Source organism: Pagrus pagrus, assembly GCF_965226575.1.
Source record: "Pagrus pagrus genome assembly, chromosome: 23".
NCBI classification, from domain to species: Eukaryota; Metazoa; Chordata; class Actinopteri; order Spariformes; family Sparidae; genus Pagrus; species Pagrus pagrus.
The window spans coordinates 9,894,760-9,908,306 of record NC_140205.1 but is presented as its reverse complement, the minus strand read 5'-3'; the positions used below and the strand labels follow the sequence as shown (position 1 = coordinate 9,908,306).

At 41.2% G+C, this 13,547-nt stretch overlaps 1 protein-coding gene across 2 annotated transcripts in view; it reads right to left on the bottom strand.

The window, feature by feature from the left end:
- Positions 1-13,547, bottom strand: part of plxna4 (plexin A4) — a 238,656-nt gene that overhangs the window by 60,956 nt on the left and 164,153 nt on the right. For both annotated transcript variants that reach the window (XM_084345362.1, XM_084345361.1), the window contains exons 6-9: positions 8,058-8,181; positions 4,178-4,331; positions 1,545-1,644; positions 1,216-1,330 (exon numbers count right to left, since the gene is read on the bottom strand). In XM_084345362.1, the coding sequence (XP_084201488.1) occupies positions 1,216-1,330; positions 1,545-1,644; positions 4,178-4,331; positions 8,058-8,181 (493 nt within the window). The remainder of the gene's footprint in view (positions 1-1,215; positions 1,331-1,544; positions 1,645-4,177; positions 4,332-8,057; positions 8,182-13,547) is intronic.

Below are 13,547 nucleotides of genomic sequence, written 5' to 3'. Positions count from 1 at the left end.
GGAGTGGGCGGGTTGGGGGCATCTACTGAATGTACCCTGTCCAATGAGTGGCTTGTCCTCTGCAGCAGAGCAGCCTAATTATGGTGGGCTCTGCTTCGACGGGAATAGAACTGGCTGCCAATACTATTGATAATTCACACAGACTAAGCTGTCGCAGGGAATAGGGATGGGCGAGAGGAAATGGCTCCGTTTTATTAGTTTCCACTGCCCTTTGATGTGCAGTCAAGAGCGAGACATGCCAAGAGACTCGTGCCAGATGGAAGCACTACAGCCGAAAGGTGTCTCAATCCTTTTAACATAACTCTTTTTGCATGTGAAACCTAGAATGACGGCTATTAGTTTCATGTAGCCAAACATTTCCCCTCAATTTACTTCACCGTGTTTTATTACTGAGCTGGCCCAGTACGAAGAGGCCGGCTGGAGCTGGGCAGCGTTTGTAACTATGGGTATTCTTGGACATTTTATCATTTGGCAGCAGTTTGACTGTCTCTAAATCTACAAAAAGAGGCACTGCTAGAAATTTCTCCACTGAGGGTTTCGCTCTCCTGGCAGGACCCACATGGGGGTTTGATGACTGAATAATTGGAGTTAAAGAGGAAACATACAAGTTTTCAACAACTTTTGTTCCTGGTTACCTTGCAGCTCCTGGTTTCGTCTCTGGCTGCTAGAATTAGCGAACAGTAGCATTAGCATTAGCATTATGTGATAAAGACAAAACACCCAGTCACCCAGTTACATTAATAAGTAAGTAGATTTTGCTACTTACTGATCTAGTAGAAAGAATGCTGGTTTTAACCATCTCAAGAAATCTCAACATATGTTGATGGGGGAACAGACTTCAACATAACACTCTTGTTTTACCATGGTTTCTATCACACTCCCTCTTCATTTTCTTTGCCTCTTTCACCAAGGGGGTTTATTTTCTTTTGGAGGGTAGAGTATCCACAGTTACTTGGTTGATCCATCGTTAGCTGGGGATAGCTACTGAGGAAAATAAATCCTCTACCTCTTTTGGTTGCGCAATGGCAGACATGTTACCTTTGGAAAGCGAGGCTTACAGGGAACCATCTTGACATCGATGGTGTCATTCTTTTACCACCAATACACTTTGAAATCAGTATATTTGTGATAATGACAACGATTCCATTTCCACCTTAATGTAAAAATAAGCAACAACTACAATATATTTATTGCCAGCCCTGGTGACGGACTCACCTCAGGCTTCTTGACACGGCCTTCCTGGAAGGAACATGTGCGAGGGTCGTGGGTACAGTCATGCCTGTATTTACACCAGTGGCACTGGTAAGGACTGCTCACACATGACAGGCACCTGAATGGAGAGGAGAGGGAAGACAGTGTTGTGAATTAGTATTGAACAGCAGCAAATTCACGAGAGATAAGAAGCTCAATATACCTTCTTACTTATGCATACAATACAATTTCCAACAATTTACGAATCAATGTCAGTTTTTTCATCAATATGAAGGGATTAGAATTATGACAAGCAAGAGAGGAGAGCTCTGGAAAACTATAAGGATACTTACGACTTGTGCACGCTACAGTTGTAGAAAACAAAACTGGTATTGGCGAATGCCAGGCCTGTCTCCTTGGACTTGAGATAGAGCTGCACGATCTGGTGGTCACCTAAAGAAAATAGTTCATAGTTAAGATTAATAGTTTGATACACAGAGGTGGAGAGAATGTTTGGATTCAGGTAAAGTGAGCAAAAAAAAAAAAAAGAAGAAAAAAAAAAGCAAGAATTGGTTTAGTTTCAGAAATCATTTACTGAACCTATTATCAACATTTGAACACATATGATAAACAAAACAGTAATATAATGTGATGGTTGCATGTCACAGCTACTTTTCCAGCACGAGCAGTGGGAAGACACTTTTAAAGGACCCCTGCCTGTATGATAATCGTTTTATCCGCTTGTTCACATATCCTTTTTCAGTGTCGAGTCACATTAGATTTTCCCATGAAGGAGAGATGACTGCACTGCTTTGAGCCACAGGTGCTCAGCCTGTTGCAGTATCTTAAGAGAGAGGGAGAGTAGAAGGGTTTTGTTGGGTTAAGTCTCCCTATCCCTGCCGCCTTACAAGAGACAATAAAAGTAGGTGCACACACACCATTTCCCTTGGGATGGAAAATATTCCCCCGGAAAAGTCTTTGAGAGTGTCTTTGACAAGGTAAAGGGGGAAGAAGATGAAACAGAAACCGTGTGTGTGTTTGTGTGTATACGTCTGTGTGTATGAGAGCTTGTGCCTCATCTGTATCTGGTGTGTCCTTTTGTCTGGCCCTAATGAAGGAGTTCATGTTTAATTCAACAGCACATCCACACATCTAACTACTCTCTCACTACACTACCTCTGTACCCCTCTCTCTCATCCCCACTCTATCTCTTCACACAGGTTTCTTCACTTCCTTCCACACTGCGACACTTCTTCTCCCCCGTGTCTCTCCCCATCTCTCTAACAAAGAAGGAATCATTCATCAATCACAGTAAAGCACCGCTGACAACGGATCTGTCCTAATTAGGCCACCTAAATGTTACCTTGAAGCCTGCTAACACTATCTATCCCTCCCACGCTCTTCACTCCATCCGTCGCTCTCCCTTCTTTTCTCTCTTTCAACCAGGCTTAGACTAATGAGTACTGGTAAAAATGGAGGATGAAAGGTTCAAATATGGGCAAAAACGTGGAATATTTCCCTCTATTTGAAACAGGAAAAGGTTATAACCATGTGCGTTTTGGGTGTGGGGGAAAGACGAAGCAAAAAATGGGGAGAAATGCTGTGCGCCTCATTTGTGTGCGTCTCAGAGAACGTATTTACACGTCTGTGTTTGCACGACTGCAGCATCGCCAGCTTTACATGTGGTTGACATGGCAAACATTAAACAAATGGTTTTAATTCCCCAAAGCACCCTCAGGCTCCCCGTCAGCCTTACATCTGTACATGTGTGCTGTCTATCCTCGGATTACTTCATTGCAGTGGTGCCGTGTGTTTGCTCATGGCAGTGCATGCATGTGTGTGTGTAGCTTGGGTACATGAAGGAAAATGTGAATATTTGTGCAGGTGTAAAGCAGAGGTCTAAAAGTCTTTCTTGTACTCTACTTTAATGACGGCCACGTCTCCGCACTTAAGACTATACTTATCTAATGTTTGTTTTTTTGGCTCAAATATCTACCAAAAAGTCATGGTTAACAAAGAGTCTCTTTAGAGCTGTGACATTAGCAGTGTCTAAAAAATCAGTGAGCATTCCTTTGTGTGTAAATTCTGAGTATAATTGATGGATCACCATCTTTTTATGTTCTATTTTCATTCATTATTCATTTTTTTGTGGAAGTATGGAGGAGATGGCACCATCATTATCTCAACATGGGGACACAATGAGTGTTGGTGATGAAGGATTGCCTGCCTGGGGACAGACCTTCCCAGATGGGAGCTTTGTTCAATTAGACCAGGCTTAGCCGACCACAGAGAGGGGAGGTTAAGAGCAGGGGAATTAGCGAGAGAAAAATACACTCTCCCTTCTTTGCTCATGGAATGAATATTGTCAGAAATTTTTCAGCTGTTTGCTGTGTGAAGGCAGTGGAACCAGTGACACTGTCTGCAAGGACTGTGTAATCTCTAGACACTAAATTAGCTCATATACTGTAGTAGAAACACTAGGCTGTGCAGCTTGACATTCTTCTGTTTTGCAGTTGGGTTAACTGGAGTCCCATCACTCCCCTCTGGAGCATAACCACTTTTTTGGGCGATGGTAAATACATCCCACAGCACCCTAATAACTAATGTTCATTCAATTACTAAACATGTCCTAGGGCAGTGCTCCAAGGCCCACATGAGTTGCTGACGGCAACAAGAAAACAAAAATTCATAGAACACTCATAGCCCTAGGACTGCCATGCTTCAGACTGAGGGGAAAACATCCAGATGACTGTGCGTTTCCCTGATAGACATGCGTAATTGTATTCAACAAGTGCTCTAATGTTAAAGTAACTGATGCTGGCAATACATTTTACAGATTTTTTTCTAAATATTATGAATAATGACTTCTTTACAGGCTATATCAGCAGGCTTCCTCCAGAGACCAACTCTGTAACATCCATCATTGGCTAGTACGGAAAAGTGAAGTTTCTTTTGGCCATAAAAGCTCCAATTGATCCACCCTTACCTTTGTCAACAATAATGCGTGGCATCTCTTTCTCAGCAGGGGAGGAGCACTTGATCCGGTTTCCTTCCACCAAGCCATTCATCTCAGCCAGGTCCTCAAAGGTGCAGTTGACACCCGCAGAAAGTTCTGGGACATTATGGGCCTCCAACACCAACTGTATCGAGGGAAAAAGGGAAAATATGTTTCAGTGTCCTGTGCACAGAACTGGTATAAGAAATATAATAAAAGAATAATGAAATTAACTCATGAAAGTGATGAGTGGACAAGGTAGGATTCAGTTCAGTTTCACATTTATAATAGAACAGAAAACACATTAAAGATAATTGACAAATTTACCATTTTATTTTTGCAACTATGGTCAGAGATAAACAACTTAGATCTGTGCCCCAGACTACCGCACTCTAACATCTGTGAACACTTCAGATCAGTTTTGGAGCCAATATGTTCCTCAAATATGACTCTAACACAATATTGCTGATGAGAAGCACAGCTGCAACTTCCGTGCAGAGTAAAGATCCATCTGCAGGGCGGTCAGTGGCCAGAGGAGCCACAGGGGGACTCTTGAATAAGAGGTTCAGTAATCAGATGCATCCTGCCGCAGACATCCAAACAACATTAAAACACTATGATGCAGAAAGACATAGATTGACTCATCTTAATAGTCTGTAACTGATGGTCACAAGCACTACTACCTTCCTCGCCACCTCCCATAATGCCTAGGGGCATCGATGAGCTGTATGGATTTAACATTCCATCTTAATGTCCCGACTCTCCGGCTCAGTGAGAGAAGAAGTGCTTTTCTTTTATCAAAGAAATGATGAAAGTCAAGGTAAGTGGAAGGATGAGGAGTTAGAAGAGCATATTGAATGTAGATGGCTGAAACAAAAAGTGGCATGAAAAAGAGACTAAGGACAAGAGGAGGACAGAAATACCAGGAGGTTGGGAATGACATAATGAAGAATTGAAGAGAGGAGGAAAGTGCAAGTATGCAGGCTGCTGGTCAGGGTGGGAAAAGAGGACTCTCTGGGAAAGAGAGAATGCAAATCTTCCCTCTTCATTTGAAAACGCTGTGTAAGCTCTCTCTGCACCTCAGCAAAAACTGGCTTCAGGTGGAGCAGGAACAAAAAAAAGGAAAAAACTCTGTCCTTGAATAAGAAGGAAAAACGAGGGTCGTGGAGGCAGGTGGAGTGGGGTCAAGACCAAAATATACATATTGATGGAAAAGCGTGTCTTTAGGGGTCTTGGTCTAGGCATTGATTTGGAGCGCAGTCCATAGTAGTGATGCGATGCTGAAAGCTGCCTCAGCTGCAGAGTAGGGCTGACCTGCGCTGTTTTTATATTGCTGTTTAATGAAAAGACGGTGGCGCGGGTGTGAACACATACACAGCTTCCCACGCAAGATGGACAGTGCACGACCCGGCTTCTATCTCTTACATATCCTGTCTCTCATTCCTTGCTCACTTTACCTCTCACCTTCTTCTTCTCTGCCTTTAATTTATTTTTCCTTTTAAGCGGGGAATGCAGCCAGACCTTGAGATTCCTCAATTATGTTCAGAAGTAGTCACGCCACAGCATAGCCACAGCCAGGCTGCATGAATATGAAAACAACCTACTCATGTTAACAAAGATATCTGCTACACACACATACACAAATGCCCTCCTGTAGTTTAAAAAACACCATATCTAATGCAGAGGATATGTGATGATGGGCTGTTTGTGTCGCCATGGTGAATAATAAAAGTCTTTGCTGCAAACGACTGGTGAGAATTTATTCAAAAGCTGATGCCAGAAAAATACTTTACTTTACATCTTCTTACATTCTATAACTCAGTCATGTTTGTGTTTGTGTTTAGATGGTTTAAGGCTTGAAATGAATAGATAAATTATATTAAATTGAAAAACAACAAAATATGTATGGGTATAGAAAACTTAATTTTGAAGTTTTGGATATAAAGGAGGAATCTTTTCACAAACAAACAAAGACAGAGTTAAATCTAAAAGAGAATAATATCTGTTTTTTCTTGGAAGAGGTCTGATTTCAGCAGCGCAGTGTGTCTCTTACACCCAAGAATGCCTTGGCTTATCTTTCCAAACAAATATTTAATAACACAAAGGTCAAGGAGGAGCCCCCGTCTGTCTGGCAGAAGCCTCTGCCCTGCAATCAGTGGGATGGGAGATGTGTGGCACAGCTTTTGGGTAAAGCCTGCTCACTGGGAAAAGGTTAAACACTCTCTGAAGACACACACACACACACACACACACACACACACACACACACACACACACACACACACACACACACACACACACACACACACACACACACATGCACACACACACACCCTATGAATATCATTAGAGTGATGCAGAGGTGTTCTTCAGAAAATCAACACCTCTCATGTGACCGTCAGAGCAAACACGAATGAGAATAGTCATTCCGGCTTGACCTTAGAAAATCATATTGGATATTTACGCACTTGATCTCTAAGATTCAAAGTCATTTCTAAGCCACCATCAAATAGGAAATGAGAATTGAAATGTGACATCACTTAAAGTGGCTCAGGTCAGTTGGCTTTTCGTGACATTCATTGTTACAACATTTGAAATAGGTGATCTTTCAACACGCTGAGTTTTGATAAAGAAAAGATAGAATAGCATGACATACTCAGGCACTGTCGATCTTCACCTGAGCATGCAGTAAATCTCACACATGTGGAGACACATATGTAGACACATGCTTACATGGCCAATTATAAACATAAGAAGCCACATGTTCCTGTCCCAATAAAAAATAACTATTGAGTCAGACTGGGCCTTTGGTGGAAGGGAAACCTGAAGCAGTGCAAGAGGATTAAGTGAAACAGCCAAATGATTTATTTCACCCAAATGCAGAACAATCCTGATCAGCTTAAAATGCAGAGTCATTAGAGTTTGTATAAAGTGCAAACATAGACTCTGCTTAAAAGTGGAGAGAACTATGGAAAAACAACTATCCAACAAGTTTATTTCTCCAATTCCTGCAGACACATTTTTGTTGCATTGTATCACAGCTCCTTGCACAATAATCAATACACTTAAACAATCAAAAAGCAATCAAACCCTTTAAATCTGGCAGCTGTTGAAATGTCCAGGGGGAAAATGCTGCACTTAGTTGCCAACAATCACAATAAACACAGCTGAGCTAAACTGTTAATGATTGTTGACATTTGCTGGGAGAGTATTTCACTGGATGGGACTGAAAGTTGTGAGGTCAGGATTTGAAGGATGCATGTTGGCAGGCGGTAAAATGATGTAAAGCAGGATTATAGAGTTAACACTGACTACTAATCAGTATCTAGAGCATAATTACATTGCATTACAAATTATGCTTGAGTGTGTGATATTGTCAATCTGCCAGACAACATTTTTCTCACTAGAATCACATTCAGCTAGCCTCACTATTTACTGTTGGGGAAGCTAACATCGATGTTAGCCTGTTTGGGGAGCTAAAACTGATGTTAGCCTGATGGTTTTAAGTTTCCCAGGCTATGTCTGAGTGGCTACCCACTCTACTCCATTGGAATGATTAATGTGTCTGACACGTCAATAGCTGACAATTGAAGTGAGACATTAATTGATTATCATAAATGCAGGTAGACTCATGTAGATTCTAATCACAGATGCAGGCATGGCGGGACGAGTGCTGATTGAAGAGTCAAGTTTACAGCACTAGATAGAAAGTCTGAGATAGGATAGGGCACAACCATGAGCTTAGAAATGTGTTCTTTAATGGGAAGATCCAATTTTTCCGAGCTTTGAAACTTGGCAATTATGACATTTGGTCCCTGGTCATTGTTGTCATGTTTCCGGTGAAGATGAAGAGTAGTGTGTTTCCACTTACCGTGACACTAAACTGGGACACTGAGATGTTGTTTGGGTGGACACTGAGACGCACACACTGCTTGATGTCTGATGCAAAGCGACGAGGCTCTGATGAGCGCTCACATTTCTCCTTTCTGGTGCACCTGGAAAACAAAAACGTGAGAGAAGGGGTGTTATTCACAGATGACAAATGCACATACACACATCAATCTAGTAACCTGACCAGGGCTTACCCCTTCCAACCTGTTGGCACCTGGGAAAAAGAAAATGTCTTGCCGCTCCCTGACGGACAAAGTTAGACACATTTATCATATTTCCTCTCTAGCTGTGCACCAGCTACAGTGGCCAGTGAATGGAAACCTGGTCTCCGGGGGGTGGGAGCAGTGGCATTTAAAACAATGGTTGCTCTATATGTGGAAGTGGAGCCGCTCCGTTGGGAAAGAGGTAGGCCTCGTCTTTGTAATGCTGTCTTAATGACTGGCATTCATGGGCATTGCCAAGTGCAGGTGGAGACGCGGATGTTGGTGGGGGGGGGGAGGGGCGGGGATGGATTCCTCCGCCTCCTAATACCACACCAGGTGGTCTAATCCAGTCCACTACAGTGGTTTGGGGAGCTGGAGGACTGGGCCCTTTGTGTTGTACGAGGAATTTAATGGCTCCTGTTTCAAACACTATCCCTTGACATAATGCGGGATAACTCCCAAACATCTAAATGGGGTTGTAAGTGAACTGCAGTATATTCCCATAAAACACTTGCAGCTGAAAGTTTATAAGTTAAATATTACAACAGTAGAGGCAACAGAAGAGCACCAGTGAAGCTTTAAATTGTTGATAAATGTATGTTCGGTGAGAAATACTGCTCTGTTAGTGGTAAAACCTCAACTCTCCTCCACACACACACTCACCCACACACTCTTGTTCTCACTTAATCCCCTCATAAACTTATGCAAGTCCCCTATTGATTTAGACAAAAACTTGCTGTGCAATTAACAACCTGGCAAATCCACAGAGTGCCCTAAAACTTCTTTAGAGTGAGAAAGGAGAGAAAAGAAAGGAAGAGGTCGTAATGAACGGATGAAAGAAAGACTTTTGAGGTGGTTGACGTCTGAGATACAGTAATACCTTATGCAGCAGGGAGCTTTTTATCCTGAATTGTGGAGACTGAGGGAGGGTGGGTTTTGACCTGACATGAGTATTGTAAAGTTAAGCAGCCTAACGTGCCGCAAAAGAAGACAGACATAAAGAAAAAGAAAAGAAATAATCTGTTTGAGAGAGAGAGAGAGAGAGAACGGGAGGAGGGGTGCAGGAGAGAGAGAGGGAGAGTGTAAAAGAAAGCAAAAGAGAAGCAAGATTTAAAAGGAAGGCAACCATTGTTGGCTTTCTGTGAAGCTTTCACTGCTAAGCCGGTTTGAGTAGGGGTTTAATCGCTTCAGGTTCCTTTGTGCTCCTCTATCACTCCTGTCTGTTCCTCCTTTTCTAGCACTGATTTAATAAGACCACATCATATAAGTACCCCCAGGCAAACCGCGCACACACAAACCAACAAATGCACACTTCCACATAAAAGTACTGTATATATAAACATATAATCTTAGCTTTCTTCCTTGCATACCCACAGGTCTGTTGTTTACACACAAGGAAGAACAGTGCTGTAAAAAGATGCTCAGCAGGACATTTTGTGTACGCGCTTGCCTTGTATGGGTGTTTTTTTGTGTGAATATTTGTATAATGATGTTTCTCTTTATGTTTGCTTCTTGACAGTGTCACTGTTTTGGTAGGAAAACCTCAAATTTCATGCCAAAAAGACTAGCAGCAACGCATTTATTAGCATTTACTGGCACATCCTCTCTAAGTGAATCATCACTATGAGTGACTGAATCATCCCAATTGAATAATAAATGAATGAGTAGTGGTTTATGCCATTCAATCAATTTCTCCCACTCACTGTGCTACTCTCCTCAATATCTTTATAATAGGTACGTTTAATTGATTCCTGGAGGACTTTAAGGTGTAGCAGTAAACAGTAACAAGACACTGATATAAAAGAGATAACAAGGGACAAAATGATGCACAATGATGACAATAATTTAATATTAAGCACTTAATAAAATAATAAAGCACCCTGTTACCCTCAGATTAGCTTCAATCAAATGCCAGAATACAAACCCCATAACTTATGTAGGGAGATACACTGTACTTCAAGAGGGAAAGCCCACCAGTCATGAACCCACATTTCTCACCTCACAGTCTTTGTTGACAGTGTAAATTGGATGCTATTAATTCTAATTTGCTGGTAATTTTCCAGGTTCTCGTTTTGTGTTGTTTATTATTCTGTTAGGAATCTTTGCCAACGGAGTTGGGCCATGTTCTGGCACACGATGACGTGCACCAGCCCACCTACAAATTAAACACAGATCATTTTGAATATTGCTAAGAGCTATAACAGTTGTTGCTTTCAAATACGAAGACAGGATTTGTCAGACCGCTTACGGCTGGCACAAGTGTGACTCTGAATTAACTGGCATACGGTATGTGCAGTAAACAATATATGATCATAATTGCACTACAGTTGAATCAAAAATGTTTAGAAAGGATCTGTTCCAAGGCTGTATTAGTGATGTTACAGTCCTACTACATAGTCCACTACATTAACAGTCCACCATTTTATTTCAGTGTGCCTTATGGTGCACTCAAAAATGGGCTTTCCATATGGTCCACGTTTATTACATCGTCTCTGTGAGATGCTAGCTGCTGTAAATCACAGCGGGGGAGTGAAGAGTAGAAGGATGATGAATCAGGGAAACAGTGTGACAGAAAAAATCAGAGTAAACAAAACATCAGGCATAGACTTGTTAATGTCCATCTCACACCAAATAACATTTTTAAGGTTAGGTTTTTATGTGCATGAGGCGCAGTGCATGATGTTTATGAGAAATAATTAAGTCTGTGAAGATTTGCAGCCCACAAGTTCTGTCGACTGCAGAGTTTTATAATGTATCTTAATACAGTTACAAGCCAACAAGACAGAGTTGATGAGTGCAACAACTAGACCTGGCATAACTGAACTGGGGCCTGTTAATTTATTATCATTAACAAGGGTATATCATTCGTTCTAAGAAGTGGACAGGGGCCAATTTGTTTAGCTTGTTATGCAGATGTAAGGTGAACATGGAAATTTTCATGAAAAAAAACAAGCAAACAGCCTGGCTCAACTGCAACAAAGGACATCAATCTGATGAAAAGACCAGTGATTGCAAACCCTTATGGATTCATTTCAGTGAATTCAGTTGAGTGGGCATCTACATTGGAGCCTTCTGGCATACTATCCAAGATTCTACAATTAAATTTAATGAATCTACATGTGAAACAACATCTCATATTGTATTCATTGTGTTAAGTGTTAATCTTTCAGAAATTAAATTTTAAAAAATCCGATATTGCAGGATTTTGTACTAATAGTCAACTGGATGATAATTGGTGTGTGCAGCGCCACCATTCCCTGGATGTATGCTATACATAACAAATACCATCATCTTCTAAATAAGGACTCACGTACATTTCCTTTACAAGGTACCCACTTTGACTCTATCAATTCCAACTATTAATGATCATTATGTGTTATGATTCTTGTTAAATTACCCCTAGATGATATGACGTTTGTAACGCCAGCTTCTACTGTACACATTCCTTCACTTGTGTTATCCCATACTAGTTATGAATACAGGTGGTAGTGCAAGCTAGTGAATTGTACTGCAGGCACCTGAATGGCCTCTGTTTATCTCTGGAGATGTCACACAGCCCTGCGGGGACTGTAAGTTTCATCTCTTTCTCAGAGTCAGAAGGTCACAGAGACGTGCTGGGCAGGATGAAATAGCCAACAGGTCGAATTATTAGCTTTGACATCCCAGACATGGCCCATGCAGGGACTGTGACTCAGCGGAAGAGGGAGGCTTTTTCTTCTCTCTGAATTTCTCTACCTCCCAGGGTTGGACAATTGCACTGCTGCAGAAAAAGCTACGGGTTTTCTCATTCAAATAAATGAGACCACTGCAATGTCGCCTCCACATAGGGCTACAACAACAAAACACAGGGTATTCTGGTTAAAAATTGGTCCTGTGTCAATTTTTTCTGAAGCACAATGCGATGTCATCCGCCAACACACTGTTTACCTCGCAAACACCGAGACAGGAGAAAATAACTGTCATGCAGTTTGGCTCAAAGGGGGATGGGCTATTGATGTGGTGTTTTGGCATCTGAAAAGGCTTCAAACTGGACTTTCTAGCTTGTATTTCATCTTCAAAATGTACATACTGATGCAATCCTAGCATAGTTTCAATTACTAGAACTAATTTTATTTGATTTCTTTCCTGATATACCTCCAAGTTCATGTTCATTCTGCTGTGTATTCCAGCAGAAATCCCTACTGTAATAGTAGTGGGTGACATCAGCTAACATATATGCATTTTTCTTGATAAAGCAGTCTTACAACCTGACTGAATCTCTCACCAATGTGTAAGACATGTACACATATTGATTTGGATTAACTCAAATGAGTTTATGTAGCTGCTCTGGCTTAGTATATTGAAGACATGCTTTTACTGATGTAAGAGGGGTGTATTATCAGAGCAAAGCACTGGATAATTGTTTTCAATTACTATCCAGACAGACCTTGAAAGAAAAGAAGATTGCATCGTTTGTAACAATATGAAACAATCCCGCCCTTTGTAAACATCAAAGAATAGACCATTTAGAGAACCCCAGAAATCAAAGCGATTTAGATTTCACATAACAGTCATAAAAAGCCTGGATGGGTCTTTTTTCTGTGGAGAATTAGATGTCCAACATCTATTCATTTGGTTAGTAAACACTGCTGTTGTGCAGAGCTGTTTGAGTGACTGGCGATGACACATTATGAGAGAGTGAGCTGAAAGGATTAGATTGGCCCTGAATGGAAACTAATCTGCAGTCTTGTTTCTCACAGCCTTTGATAAGGTGACACAATTAGAGTGAGACTGAGAAGAGGGCAGTGAAGGATTTTTAGCCTCTGCATTTGTTGCTGATGAGGCTGTCATGGCCGAGCTAGATGGTCTTGTGGATAATACATTTCATCACAAAATATTCATCATCATTAGCCCTTTTGATGATTTAATTGACTACACTTATTCTGTGCACTACGTGCACACCGACCAAAGAAATATCCATCAATCAACATTTAGCGATGAATTCAAATAGGTATAATTTGCTGCAAATCCTTTAACATAGATCAGACGAGAGTATCTTCAAATAGGAAACTTTAAATTCATATATTAACATCACTGACAACCACACAGTCATAACTTCTTCATCTGGGAAAAACATTTTTTGAAAAGAAGAAACTTTAAAAATAGTTATCAAGTTCACCTTTAAATGCAACACAATGCCATGGCAACCAAGACATAAACCCAATGGCCACAGACAGTGTCAAGTATTCTTTGGTATTTTGAAGGCATCGGGACAAAGTATAATTCCA